Raw genomic sequence first — 13,736 nt, 5'->3', positions numbered from 1 at the left:
ACGGATAATACATTTAATTTCTATATTTCCACATAATTAACACAAAAAAAAACATAATTATATATAATCAAACTTAATTTTTTTAAAAACCCAATTCGAATTTTCAAACTAAATTTAAAAATATACCAATTCGAATTTTCAAATTTAATTTTACAAAAACCTATTTCGAATTTTCAAATTTAATTTACAAAAAACCCATTTCGAATTTTTTTAAAAAATCATTTTCGATTTTTTATTTTCACAAAAAAATTAAATAAAAAACAACAACAAAATCAAAAAGGAAAAAATATAAATTAATTATTAAAGGTGGCGTCTGCCAGGGCTGCCACACCCACTGGACTGGCGCCTGGCAGGGCCGCCTCACCCAGTGGAGTGGCGCCTGGCCAGGACGCCGGTCTGGTGGTCTGGGCGTCTGGGCTGGACGCCACTCTGGTGGTCTGGGCGTCTAGCCTGGACGCCACTCTGGTGGTTTTGGCGTCCGACTTGGACGTCCAGGCTACGGTTTGGGCGTCCACCCTAGGCGCCGTAGCCACTACGACGGTAAACCGTGAATTTTAGCGGTCACTTACCTCGTTTTCGTCGACGACGACGTACCTCCGGCGTCCCCCGCATCTCCGGCCTGCCATCCGGTCTCCCCCGACGAGCCAATACGGCTCCACATTTTTTACACCGAGATTATCTCAATTTTAGCAAAAGGGCATAATGGTCAAATCATAACATATTTGTGGGCTTTATGTGGTAATTTGTGGGCGATGTTTAGCGTTTCACTTTTTTAAACCCTAACGACCTCTTCAGTCTTCATATTTCTCCCTCTTCTCTATTTCTCAGCCAAATCATCGTAATTGGGGGAATTTCTCAACGGTGAAAGTAATATTCTGCCGGTAATTTCCGTTTTTCTCTCTCTTAATTTGTGTTTCTACGTGTAAACTGTAATTATATGTTAGCTTTGCAATTTGAATGATTTTTTCATGTTTTGTTGACAAATTTACTAGTTTAAGATCTATTATTCTGTAAAAAAAGTGTTTAATTCACACGTTTTGTTTGAATTATTATTAAAAGCATTACATTCCTACATGCTGAATGATTTTTTAATGTTAATTTTTGTTGATTACACATGTTTATGTTTAATTTATCTAGTAACGAGTTGAATCTGCATATATTTGTTCAAGTTCTTGTAATTTATAGTTAATTAATTATTTGCCAATGAATTGAAAGGAAATCGGCATGGCAACAAGAAAACGGCGTTACGACCCAAATGTACCGATTGAAATTAGCTCGGAAGTGGAAGAAGAAAATGGGGATAGTTCAGTAATCAAGAAAGATGGAACCAAGAAAGTACAGGTGAAGGTGGTGAAAAGGACGGATTCGAACATCGAAGAAGAAGAAGGGGTTTCCTTGAATATTGAAATTGACATTCCACTTCGATGGGTGATGATTTGTTACTGTCAGAGATTGGGTTTGGATTTTCAAACCACCCGATTCGAGTTCAATGCTGCTAAATTAAGGGATTTGGATACTCCCCATCAACTTGGCATGGTTCAAAATGATGTCATTTTTGCCTTCCCAAATCATGGTTTGCTCCTCTCTTGAAAACAGATTTTTTTGACTTGGTGTTATTTAGTTTTTGGGTTTTTAATTTATTATAATATGCAAGTTTTAATCTTTTATTAATTGTTTCATACATGAAGAGTAATTTGATTTGATTGTTTGGTTTACTACTCGGGTTTGAGTGTTTGTGAATATTTGAAATGGGAAAATTTAGGGCTAGAGTAGTTTGCTTCAAAGAAGATTTTTGGTAGGTCATTAGAATCATTAAATTAATGCCCCTTTTCCAGAATTATTTGTAATGAAGAGGGCATGTTAAATAGGGGCAGGTGATTGTTTAACCAATTGTGCGTTTGATTTAATAATTTGGTGGGAAGGAAGAATGAGTGATCTATTTTCCTTTTGTGGATGTGGAATGGGGGTCTAGATTCGAGAAAAAGAAAGGAGAGTAATGTACACAACTTTCCTCTTTTGGGATATTGGGTGGGATTGACATTTAAGAAAAGGAGAGGGGGGGGGGGGGGGTGGGGAGTGAGATACCTATCTTTATGTATTTGCATGTGTATAGAGGTTGAATGTTGATTCCTCATTTATGGATTACTGATGAAATGATTTGTTAGTAATCATGAATTTTGATTTCTAGTGAACCCATTTTGAAGATTTAATGTATGCACAAATATTTGTTTTTCTTGCCCCTCTCGTCCTTCAAGTTTTCCTGCTGCTGCTGTTTCCTGATCAATTCATTACTTGTCACTATTGCTCCATATTTACTTTTTTTTTTCATTATTGAGAGTGCTAGTAGCTATTGTAGCATTCCAGGCTTCCCGCCTTCTTTTCTTCTATGTTAAAATGCTAGCAAAAGAGCAAGATTTGTCTGAGACCTGATTTTAGAAATCTCTTTCTTGAGGCCAAGAATTCCAAACTTGGGGATACAAGGCTCCTTAACAGACAAAGCTAAATCCTTTTGTCAAGCTATTTTTTAAATATTCTGCTGTTTCCCCAGCTGAATTCGGTGGATGTAGATTTTAGACACCAACTATTTTTTTACCATCTTTGGGAATGTTAGGTCCATTTAACTTTTTTTACCAGCTGTTCCTGTCTTGACTGCAGAGTAAGTACAAACATGAGGGAAATCAAAATTTAGCCTGATTATATATTTTCTATCTACACCATCAGTTTTCATTATGTCAGAATTAATGGTGATTTTTTTTATCTTGATCTGCTTTTATTAAGCATTAGTAGTTAGATAGGCTTATTCAGTCTTCTTTTTCCCTGTTTTCAATAATTATATCCCTGGATGCCCTTGACAGTCATTCAGGGAAGAAAAGTACTCACTACTCAGAACATATCACCAATTAGACTTTTGTTTATACTTGGTTAGTTCTAATTTAGTGCTGAAATTTGCACTATATTCACAAATTTAGGGATTGTAAACTTTTCTTTCGTGTCATTGTTCGAAACAATAGATTAAAAAAACAATTTTTCCATTGTCATGTACAAACATGTTTTAAGTTAATGTGCACTAAGTAAGAAGTTAGTAATTATTGTATGGCATATAGAACTGATGCTAATATTCATCAGTATTTACAATCAACAAATAATAAGTCATGGGAATTTTAAATTACATATAGTAACTATTTTGAGCTCCTGTTGAATTGTCATTTTATGTTTCTTCATCTCTACAGCTCTTTCATTCTTATCTCCTTGTTTTTCTCTCATTTGCCTTCTTTCTATCACTGTTTTAAGGTGGTTTGGGGTATGGAGCTGTGCATTATGTAACTCTATGTATCCGCATGCATAAGGGGAGAGACATGTTTCATAGAGTGAAACGCTCTACCGCTCTACTGCCTCAGCTTATGCGATGTTTTTCTAACAGTGATCCTCGAGAACTTCGCTCTCTATGCCTTGTTTATGGTGGATTAAAGTTGACTCAGAATCATACAGCTAGCGAACTAAAAATGGAAGATGGTGACATAATTGATGGCTTTTATTTCAGCTTGATGAGTAAGTTCAACTCTGGTTTCTTTCAATCTAGTTTTATTATACACTCAGATTAGGGTCCTTATTATACCCCATAATATGTTCCTGTTTACTACCTTTGGAAGAAAATCCTCTACATCCTAGATTTGTGATTTGTTAAGAGCTTTCAGTTCAGAGCTTGAAAAGAAAAAAATTCTGATGCTAGACAAAAAGTTTTAGCGTTTTACAGTAAATTTGAAGTTCATAGTATTACAGAGTAATGTCAATTTTATTTGATTGTGCAACTAAGATATGAAGTGTGAACTACTAAAGAGCAAAAAGGTTCTAATTTCAGGTTTTCAAGTCTAGAAATTTTGGTATTCTTTTTAACATGAATCTCCCCTTCCTGTTTAGATTCTTCCTTGAGCATAGTTGGGCAACGCATTACTCTTAAAGTGATATGTCATGTGGGCAATGAAACGGTGTTCAGAGTCACTCCAAGGACTCTTTTGGGTCAGATGATGGATAAATTAATGCCGCCGGAGGCAGAGACAGGGTGTAAAAACGTTAGATTTATATTTGATGGTCGTTACCTCTCACCTACAAAAACAGTAGCGGAGGAATATCTCGTGGATGGTGATACTATTACTAGCATGCTTTGTATGAGGGGATGCTAAATCTTTTTATTAGGTTCTATGATTCTGCTTTGTAAACTCCCTTTTATTTCCCTCCTTGGTTAGATTTGTAGCAGTCGCAATATAATGCTGTCATATCTCTGGTGCTATTTTATTTCCATTAGCTGTTAAATAGGCTAGCTAGAATTGGCGTGTATATCATCAACTTATTGTGAGATTTAATGGGGTTCATTGAGCCAAAGGCGTGCTATAATGATTTAAAGAAAAGTTGTGTTGGTAGGCTCATGTTGGAGTTTTTTATTTTGGCTGTTAGGCCTATGCAGGGCATGATCAATGATTTTGTGTATTGGCCTTTTAAGAATTTTAGCTTTTTTTTAATGATTGGTTTATTTATTTTTTGCTAACCTATTGTGCTTGTTATAAATTCAATAAAGATGTTGAAGCATAGTCCACCGACATGCCTCTCATATGTCTTAAGCCAATTCCAGTTGGGCGAAGCCTTTGTAGGCCAAATCTCGAACCTATTTTACATGTGCACTTTTAACATACTTTATATTTTACACTTTTTCTTAAGTTTCGTGTCCAATCTAAATGGTGCAATTAAAAAAATGGAGGTTGTATTCATCTTTTAATAAAAATAATTTTTTTATTTATTAAATACCTATAACTCTATAAGTAATTGTGGATGGTATGGGCCAGAAAGTTGGTTTATTTTGAATACTTGTAGAATGGATCCAATGTGGAATACTTTAGGTGTGTTGGTTCAATTCTCATTAATCCTACTTTTAGAGGCCTAAATAGCTGGATAGGTTAGGTTAGGGTCAGTCATAAATAGGTTGTCGAAAAAAAAAAGGGTTGGAATCAATTAGGTCAAGGCGGGTCATAAGTCAATATCATGTAGATCCGATATGTAAAGTTAAAGAGGGTTTTGGGTGATAGATTTCACTTTTCCAAAATACCCCTCTCATATTTTTTCTTATTTTATAAAATAAAATAAACTACCATCCTTTAAAAAAAAAACTACCATATTGCACACGCACGCATTCTATTAACTTGTTAAATTAAAGCACGATAATAATATATACAGTACTATCAATTTTATTTATTTTTTTAATAAATTATTGGGCTTCGGCCTTGTACTAAAGCCTTCCAATTTAAACTACGTACTTTCCTTTATCCATTAGGTTACCTATTCCATTAACCTGGTCCTTAATTTAAAAACTTCTTTGTTTATGAATCCTGAGGTCGGTTATTTATTTTTCTTTTCGTTTTCAAGGTTAGTAGATTTTCCTTATTATTTGACGAAAAGTTGATTTTCTTTGACAAAGTAAATCTTGATTATTAATCCCATAAAAATCCTCCAATTAATTTATGCTTAGCAGATCTTGATTTCTGACAAAGTATACCATTAAATTGTGAACAGAAGTACAAAGAATGAAGAAGACGGAGTATCCAATCGCAAAAGCAAACGAAGAAAACAAAAAGATTGTCGTAACAGTAAAGTGGATTAACAACAACATCGACGACATAAAAGATGATGATAATGATGAATTAGATGATAAGAAGGAGATTATTAACTTCAGAATTGAGAATGATGTTCCTCTAAGATGGCTAATGATACTTTATTGCGACAAAATTGGGTTGAATTTCGACACCACTCGTTTCGAGTTTAATGGCGCTCGCTTAAGAGGATTTGATACTCCTCTTCATGTTCGCATGCTTTCCTTTGATGTCATTTACGCTTATTCTTCTCCATGTAAGTTTTTCTTTTTAATTTTTTTTTTTATTTTATTTTAAAACTAGGTTTAGGTTTTCTATATGCTTACCTTGCTTTACTAGATGTGAAGTAGAAACTTATGGTTTTGTTTGTTTCACATTAACATGAAAGCTTATCGATCATAGGATTGATCTCCTAAAACCGAGAGAGCTATCCCTCACCCTCACTTTACGAAATTCTTAGTAAATACAAATTCCTGGTAAAGCAAAATTGACAGTGTGTAACATATTATAAGTGAATGCATTAAAAAAAAAAAAAAAAAAAAAATTACACTGCTTTGGTATACTTTCTACGTATTTGGACAAAGTGCTATAGTTTTGTGGTTAATGTTAGTATTATGGTTAAATCAACTTCATAATAAAGTTGACCTTAGCTTGTTACATGTATTATATATTATTGTTTCGTAATCAATTGTTACATTAATTACAAAGTGCTCACTCAATAGCTAGTATTGAAATTATTGGATATGATATTCAGGTTCAAATGGCTTAGTCCACTCAAATTGTCGGGTTCACAACAATGGTGATGGGCGTAGTAGTGGTCTATACCAGGTAACTATATGCATTCGAATGCACAAACAGAAAGATACATTTGTTAGGGTGATACGTGCTACACCATTATTACCTCAGCTCACGCTTGGCCTCTCAAATGCTGGAATTGTTGTTGAAGGCGGCCCTATGTGCTTTGTTCGTGAGGGCACGAGGTTGACACGGGAGCATACAGCAAAAGAACTAGACATTGTGAATGGTGATGTTGTTGACGCCTTTATATTTGACAAGCACAGTAAGTCTAAAACTTGTTAATCAAATCAGTTAATACAATCAGCTAATTTTCAAATTATACAAGACCTTTAATTAACTACCTCTTGTTCTTGATTCAGGCTGTTCGCTGAGCATAATAGAAGCATCAAAACATTCACAAGAATCAGAACAACTATACTTGGAAGTGTCAGTGGCCTCTAAATACCACGAACCAATTTATTTCAGATTAAAACGAAATACTCGTTTAAAAAAGTTGATGGACGTATACTGTCATCGTTTTAAAATGCTTAAAGGAGCTCTTTTCTTTTATCATGGCCGCGCACTTGACGGCTCAAAGTCACCGGACGAAGAAAAATTGGTGGATAAGGCTATAATCTATGCCTTTCCAATTAATGTTAACGTGAAATAGGTCACTTTACCTAGCTGTTTCTGCTCATGTATTGCTCAATTCAACTAGTTTGTGAGCATATTATGATATTGATGTAAAGTATGTACTATGTAGTACTCGTTCTAGACTAGTACTCAGCTCCTTCTATCTCTATTTTTTTTTTAGTAATACTACTCGCTAAAGAGTAAACACTAGTTGTTATCTTTAATACAATTAATAGTTCCTTCTTACTGATATAGCTCTTTAGGTTCTGAAAATAATACTCGTATATTGGTACGTTGTGAATGATTTTCATAAGTTTTATATCTTTTGTACGTAATGTTACTTACTTTCTAGCTGCTTTTTTCTGAGGTTTTGTTTTGAGTTTCATTTATTAGGGTGTTCTTGCTTTTGCTTGATGAAACTATCAACAAAGTAGTGACGTGGTTCCTAAGTTTTTGTAACCACTGAGATAGAAAGCTTTTCTTGGGTTTTTCTATACGATAACCCTCTTGATTTTATTTTTCTACGTTGTGTCCCTTCATATAGTACTTTCTATACTGTAACTTGTCGGTACATTTAGGTTCCATACAGTAACCTTGTCGTTATCCCATCATTAACAAATTTCGTTAGTAGAGCCCACTCTTCACTTACTAATATTTTTTTATCGATTTGGTGTTGGAAAATGTTTCGGTAAAGGTTTTGGGAGCTATTTTGGCCCTTAAGGATCCAAATTGAATACCCCCAACCAAACGACCCCTAAAATAATAACATTATCTACCCCACTAACATCTTATTTTATTAAACCACCTAAACTCCGCACAATCTCATTTCTAGCCTATAAAAAAAACGGAGGGAGTACCATTTTATCAATATTTTGGCTATATACCTAAGATCAAACATAATCATATTGATACTTGTTAAATTCGTGTCATTTCAAAATATAGTTTTCAAATATTGACTTTTACTCGTGTAATGTATATACTATGTATATTAATTTATTGATAATCAAATATATATATTAGTCCGCGATGTAATCATCAAAGTTCACATTATATGTGCCTATCAACCCGTAAAAAAAAGGAAAAATTGTAAAAAAAACCATCTTTTATAACACCTTTTTATGAAAAAACACCTTATAAAAATTTTCTTGTGAAAACATACCAAAAACCACTTTTTTTTTTTTTTTTTTTTTTTTTGTTTGCGAAGAAACACTTGACTATGGTTTCTGGTATTTGACTTGGTTTTCTGGCATTGACCTGCACGTAAGACGCACATGTTCCGGCGAATCTCCCCTTTCTTAATTTTTTCCTTCCTTTTTTCCCTCCAATTCAACTTTCTCTCTCCTTTTTTCTTCCAACCAAGCCTCAATTACTCTCCAATAGAAGAAGGAAACTCTAATTTTAAGCTTGAATTGCTGAAATTAACCTAATTTCAAGTAAGGTATGTTGTTGTAATTACTGAAATTTCTTGTTAATTATGTTGGGTTTTCGAATTTTCATAATTAGGATTTGTAATTGAAAATTAGGGTTACTATTTTTGCCCACCAATGTGTTTATGATGGATTTAGGAGTAATTTTGAGGGGCCAATGTGTTTAGGATGCCCACCAATGTGGTCTTTGATTTTTTTTTCTTGCTATATTGGGCTTCTACGGAGGATGGGGGTGAGGAGGTGGGGTGGGGTTTTTGGGTCGATGGGGGTGAATTAACGGGAGTGGAATTTTCATGGGAGTAGATTTATTGGGTGAGATGGTATTGGTGAGGGTGAAAGTGAATTGGTGGTGTTGGTGGGGGTGGCAGGAGGTGGTGGCGGTGATGAGGTGGTGTTGGTGAGGGAAAAGAGAAAAAAATAAAGGAATGTGCTTTTTTGAGATCACATGACCCACACGTGCAAAGTCAACACCGGAAAACCAAGTTAAACATTGAAAATCGGGTTAAGGTGTTACATCGTAAAAAAAAAAAAAAAAGTGGTTTTAGGTGTGCCTTCACAAGAAAATTTGTATAAGATGTTTTTTTTTTTTTAAAAAAAAAAAAGGTAGTGTTATAAAAGATGTTTTTTTTTTTTACAATTTTTCCAATGAAAAAATGTGCCTATCAAAATTCGGAATTAAGAAAATTGGGAGTACCAAACAATTCACTTTATTTTTTTTTGAAACCAGCATTTTTTTTTTCTCTTCAAAAAATCACGAAAACCTTAATTACCTCTTCACATTCTCCCTTTCCTTAACCCCCCCAAGTTTTCCCCTCCATCTCTTCCTCAGTCAAATTAGAATTATTTGGGGACTTCTTAACTGCGAAAGTAATATTCTGCTGGTAAAATCCTTCTCTTCTACTCTTGAATTGTTGATCTCTACATGTTTGATTTGTAATTATGTGTTAATTTGCACGTTGAATGATTTTTTCATGCTTTTTTGTTGTTGACAAATTTACCTGTTTAAGTTCAATTAAGCTCTAATTGAGTTAATTTCACACTTTTTTGTTTGAATAATCTAAATTAACAATGTATATTTACATGCTAAATGATTTTGTATGATTTATTGTTGTGCAAATGAACCACTAACCCTTGTACTCCTTATGTTATTTTAATAATCTATTTAAGAGTTGGATCATGTGTTAGTTTAATTACTTCTCGATTAATGTGATTGTGAGTTGGATATATATATATATATATATATATATATGTTCAAGCTCTTATAATATAAGTACGAAACTATGAATTATATATATGCATATATTATGTAATTAATCGTTTAAGACCTGCCGAATAATTTATTAGGAAATTGGTATGGCAACAATGAAACGGAGATACAACCCAGATGTACCGATTGACATTACTTCGGATGAAGTTAATGGGGAAGTTTCAGCAGAAGCCAAAGATGAAAATAAGAATGTAAAAGTGAAGGTGGTTAAATGGTCTTATTCGGAAAGTGAAAGAGAAGAAGGGGTTTTCTTTAAGATTGAGATTGGCATTCCATTTCGATGGTTGATGATTGAGTATTGTCAGAAATTGGGTTTGGATTATCAAACGACCCGATTCGAGTTGAATGGTGCAAAGTTAAGGGAAACGGATACTCCCCATCAACTTCGAATGCTTCATGATGATGTCATTTTTGCCCTCCCTAATCGTGGTTTGCTCCTCTCTCTCTCTCTCTTTTGTGTGTGTGTGCGCGTGCGCGTGTGTGTTACTATATCTTTTTTGTGTGTGTGCGCGCGTGCGCGTGTGTGTGTTATTATATGAAAGTTTTACCCTTTATCGATTGTTTCATATCTGACAGATTATATTGCTTTGGTTGCGTGGTTTACTTCTCGTGGTTGGACTGTTGTTTGTGAATATGGAGTATTTGAAAGGGAAAATCTAGGGGTTGAGTAGTTGATCACTGCAATTATAGTCATTAAATTAATACCCTTTTTGAAATATTATCTGTAAGGATGAGGGGAGATTAAAGATGGGGAAAGTGATCATATTGCCAACAATGTTTTTGGATACAATAATTTGGTGAGAAGGGATGGAAGAGTGAGTGACCGATTTCCCTTTTTTGGATACTATATGAGGTTTAAGATTCAAGAAGGGTGGGGGAAGGGGTGTGAGGTACCTAGTTTTCTGTATTTGAATTTTGGTTAGGGGTCGAGAAGGAAGGGGAGAGCGAGGTACCTACTTTCCTTTGTATAAATATTGATTGTGGATTGAGGGAATTGAAGAACATTTTACCTTTTCCTTTCAATTAAGTAAATCCTACAACTTGGGATTAGGAGGGAAAATGAAAACATGCGACATTATTTATCATTTGTGCTGCTATCCTGTGCCTAATTATGCTGTTGAAAGACAGAAAAGTTAAGTTTCTACTGAAATGTATAGAGGATGAATTTTGATTTATCATTTATGACTTACTGATGAAATAAGTATCCTGCTGCTGTTTTAAACTAAGCAATTCATTACTTGTCACTATTCTTCCTAATTTACTTTTTATTATTGAGAGTGCTAGTAGCTATTGTAGTGCTTCAGCCTTATTTTATGCTTTGTATAAACACCAGTAAAAGAGCAAGATTCATCTGTGACATGGTTTCAAAAAGCTTTTTCTTTAGGCCAAGAAATCCAAATTTGGGAAATACGGCTCCTTAGCAGCCAGAGAAAATTCTGTTGTCAAGCTAATTATTTGATTATTCTCCTGTTTCCCCAACTGAACACGGCAGATGAAAAAATTAGACACTAACCTTCTTCTACCTTAGGGAAGTTAAAGTTCATTTTAACTTAGTACCTCACACAAAGTGTTCCAGCTGTTTCCGTTTAGATAGCAGAGTAAGTACTAACATGAGGGATAAGCAAATCTAGCATGATCATATATGTTTTTATTCAAACCATCAATTTTAACTAAGTCATATTTAATGGCGAATTTGTTGATCCCAAAATGCTTTTATCAAGCATTACTTGTACAATAATTTTCGTCATTAACATAGTGGTTAGATAGACCAATTCCATATTCTATTTCCCTTTTATTAATTATCCTACACCCAGCTGCCCTGGGCAGTCATTTAGGGAAGAGCAGAACATATCACTTAATATCTATTTTCTGTATTTAGTTCTTAATTTAGTGCTGATAACTTGATGCTGGTGGATTTGCACTATATTTACAAATTTGGTGATACTTGTCTTTTGTGTTGTTGTTTGAATCTGCAGAGGAAAAAAAAACTAGCTTGCCATTTCTATATACTGTAATACATGTTTGAAGTTTATGCACCAGGTAAGAAGTTAGAATTAAAGTATGGTATAAAAATCTGATGGTAATATTACATTGGCATGTATGATTAACAAAAGACGTGGGTATTTTACATGACATATTATAACTATGTTCTCCTGTTGAATTGTCGTTGATGTATCTTCAATCTCCACAGCTCTTTCATATCTTATCTTTTGATTTATTCACATTTTCCTTCTTTTGATCACTGCTTTTAAGGTAGTTCGGGGTTTGAAGCTGTGCCTTATGTAACTCTAATCATTCTCATGCACAAAGAGAAAGACACGATTCTTAGATTGAAACGCTCTACGGCTATACTGCCTCAGCTTATGCAGTGTTTTCCTAACAGTGGATCTCAAGAACAAGGCTCTCTATGCTTTGTTTACCGTGAATTAAAGTTGACTCCGAATCATACAGCTAACGAACTAAAGATGGAAGATGGTGACATCATTGATTGCTTTAATTTCAAAACAATGAGTAAGTTCAACTCTGGTTTAACTCAATCTAGTTCAAAATTATTATTTAGCTTTGATGGTCGTTCTCTCTCACCTACAAAAACAGTAGCGGAGGAAGATCTAGTGGATGGTGGTACTATTAGTAGCACGATTTGTTTTTTCGGATGCCTAATCTTTTTGTTAGGTTCTATGATTCTCTTTGTAAACTCCCTTTTATTTCCCTCCTTGGTTAGATTTGTTGCAGTCGCAGTATAATGTTGTCATATCTCTGGTGCTATTTTATTAGAACCCGACTTTGTCTTAGAGGGTGTTGAAGTTTTCTTGATCAAGAACTACGTAATCTGATTGCGCGTTGTAAATATCCTTTTTTTTATTTATCCCCTCTTTGACAAGATATCTGGTTGTTTAGCTGGTTTAAAGGTTTGCTAGATTTGCTATTATCTCGTTTGGTTGTGTATATTTTATAATCTGCTAAATTATTTTGTTGGAAGTGGACATTTTGAACTCAAACGTCTTAAGTGTGAGACATGGGGAAGAGGTCTAAAGAGTCAACTTAGAGCTAGGCTTGGACAAGGTCATGTTGGTCTCATGCTCTATTGGGTTGTGCCTAAAATAGGCCAAAGAAAAGTTGTGCCTTGTTAGCCCAAGATTTATGTGACTATAAATTTGTACTCTTTTGTGTTTTTCAAGTGTAATACATTAATCGGTACATAAGTTATTTGCATTATCTCATCCTCTCATCAACTTTAGTGATTAGCTAGGAATGAGATAGACTGTAATCGGCTGAGTTTTATTTAAGCTCTCTCTTCTCACAATACTCACTCAAACAGTCAAACCCATAGGTTATTTTTTATTTTATTTTATTTTATTTTATTTTTTTGATTAAATAAGAGTAAATAATACCCTTGAGTCATTGAGTGTATCTTTCCAATGATAATGACAATAAATTGGCGTGATTGAACTTTATCTCAGTAATTTTGTTTTTAGTAATGTTGATTCATTACATAGCCCACGACCTTGCCTCTTATGATGCGTTAGTTATGGTCAAACATGGCTGAATTGAACTAGCTTGCGAGTTAGTTGAATTTAGCTCTATTTGATGTTTATTTGCATAAATTATAAAAGAGGAGATGTCTGTCACTTGTATCATTGTATGTATAAGCATGGACACATTACAGAGGTCTTCCAAAGGGAGGTTAGTGAGGTATGAGTAAATGCATAACGAGGGGCATGAGAGTCATTTCACGTAAATGCATATTCTGACTTTGGAGTAGTTTCATTGGATGATCAATAGTATCATTGGATGATCAAATAGTATCATTGAACATTTAGTGGTACTATGTATGTATGTAATGGTAATATATGTTTATTCAGTGGTAGTAACTACGTGTAGAAATAGTATCACTATATAGTCAATGGTATTATATAAGCTTTCACTAGTACATTTAAAAGTAGTGTCACTTATCCATCTCTCTCCTCCTTTCTCTCACCCCCATGTGCTTTT

At 34.3% G+C, this 13,736-nt stretch overlaps 2 protein-coding genes across 2 annotated transcripts; both read left to right on the top strand.

The window, feature by feature from the left end:
- Nucleotides 1–751: 751 nt before the first annotated feature.
- LOC110732604 lies at nt 752–7,325 on the top strand. Its single transcript, XM_021912565.1, has 6 exons — nt 752–881; nt 1,216–1,573; nt 3,292–3,549; nt 5,563–5,895; nt 6,394–6,699; nt 6,797–7,325. Exons 2-6 carry the CDS (start codon nt 1,225–1,227, stop codon nt 7,084–7,086), a joined length of 1,536 nt encoding a protein of 511 aa, XP_021768257.1. The 5' UTR covers nt 752–881; nt 1,216–1,224; the 3' UTR covers nt 7,087–7,325.
- A 910-nt stretch (nt 7,326–8,235) lies between these two features.
- LOC110732603 lies at nt 8,236–12,626 on the top strand. Its single transcript, XM_021912564.1, has 3 exons — nt 8,236–9,357; nt 9,821–10,172; nt 11,997–12,626. The coding sequence occupies exons 1-3, from the start codon at nt 9,130–9,132 to the stop codon at nt 12,485–12,487; spliced, it is 1,071 nt and encodes a 356-aa protein (XP_021768256.1). The 5' UTR covers nt 8,236–9,129; the 3' UTR covers nt 12,488–12,626.
- The last annotated feature ends 1,110 nt before the right edge of the window (nt 12,627–13,736 follow it).

The sequence above is a fragment of the Chenopodium quinoa genome, unplaced genomic scaffold (genome assembly GCF_001683475.1).
Source record: "Chenopodium quinoa cultivar QQ74 unplaced genomic scaffold, ASM168347v1, whole genome shotgun sequence".
NCBI classification, from domain to species: domain Eukaryota; kingdom Viridiplantae; phylum Streptophyta; class Magnoliopsida; order Caryophyllales; family Amaranthaceae; genus Chenopodium; species Chenopodium quinoa.
The sequence above is the reverse complement of the archived record's forward strand: the minus strand, read 5'-3'. Positions and strand labels throughout refer to the sequence as shown.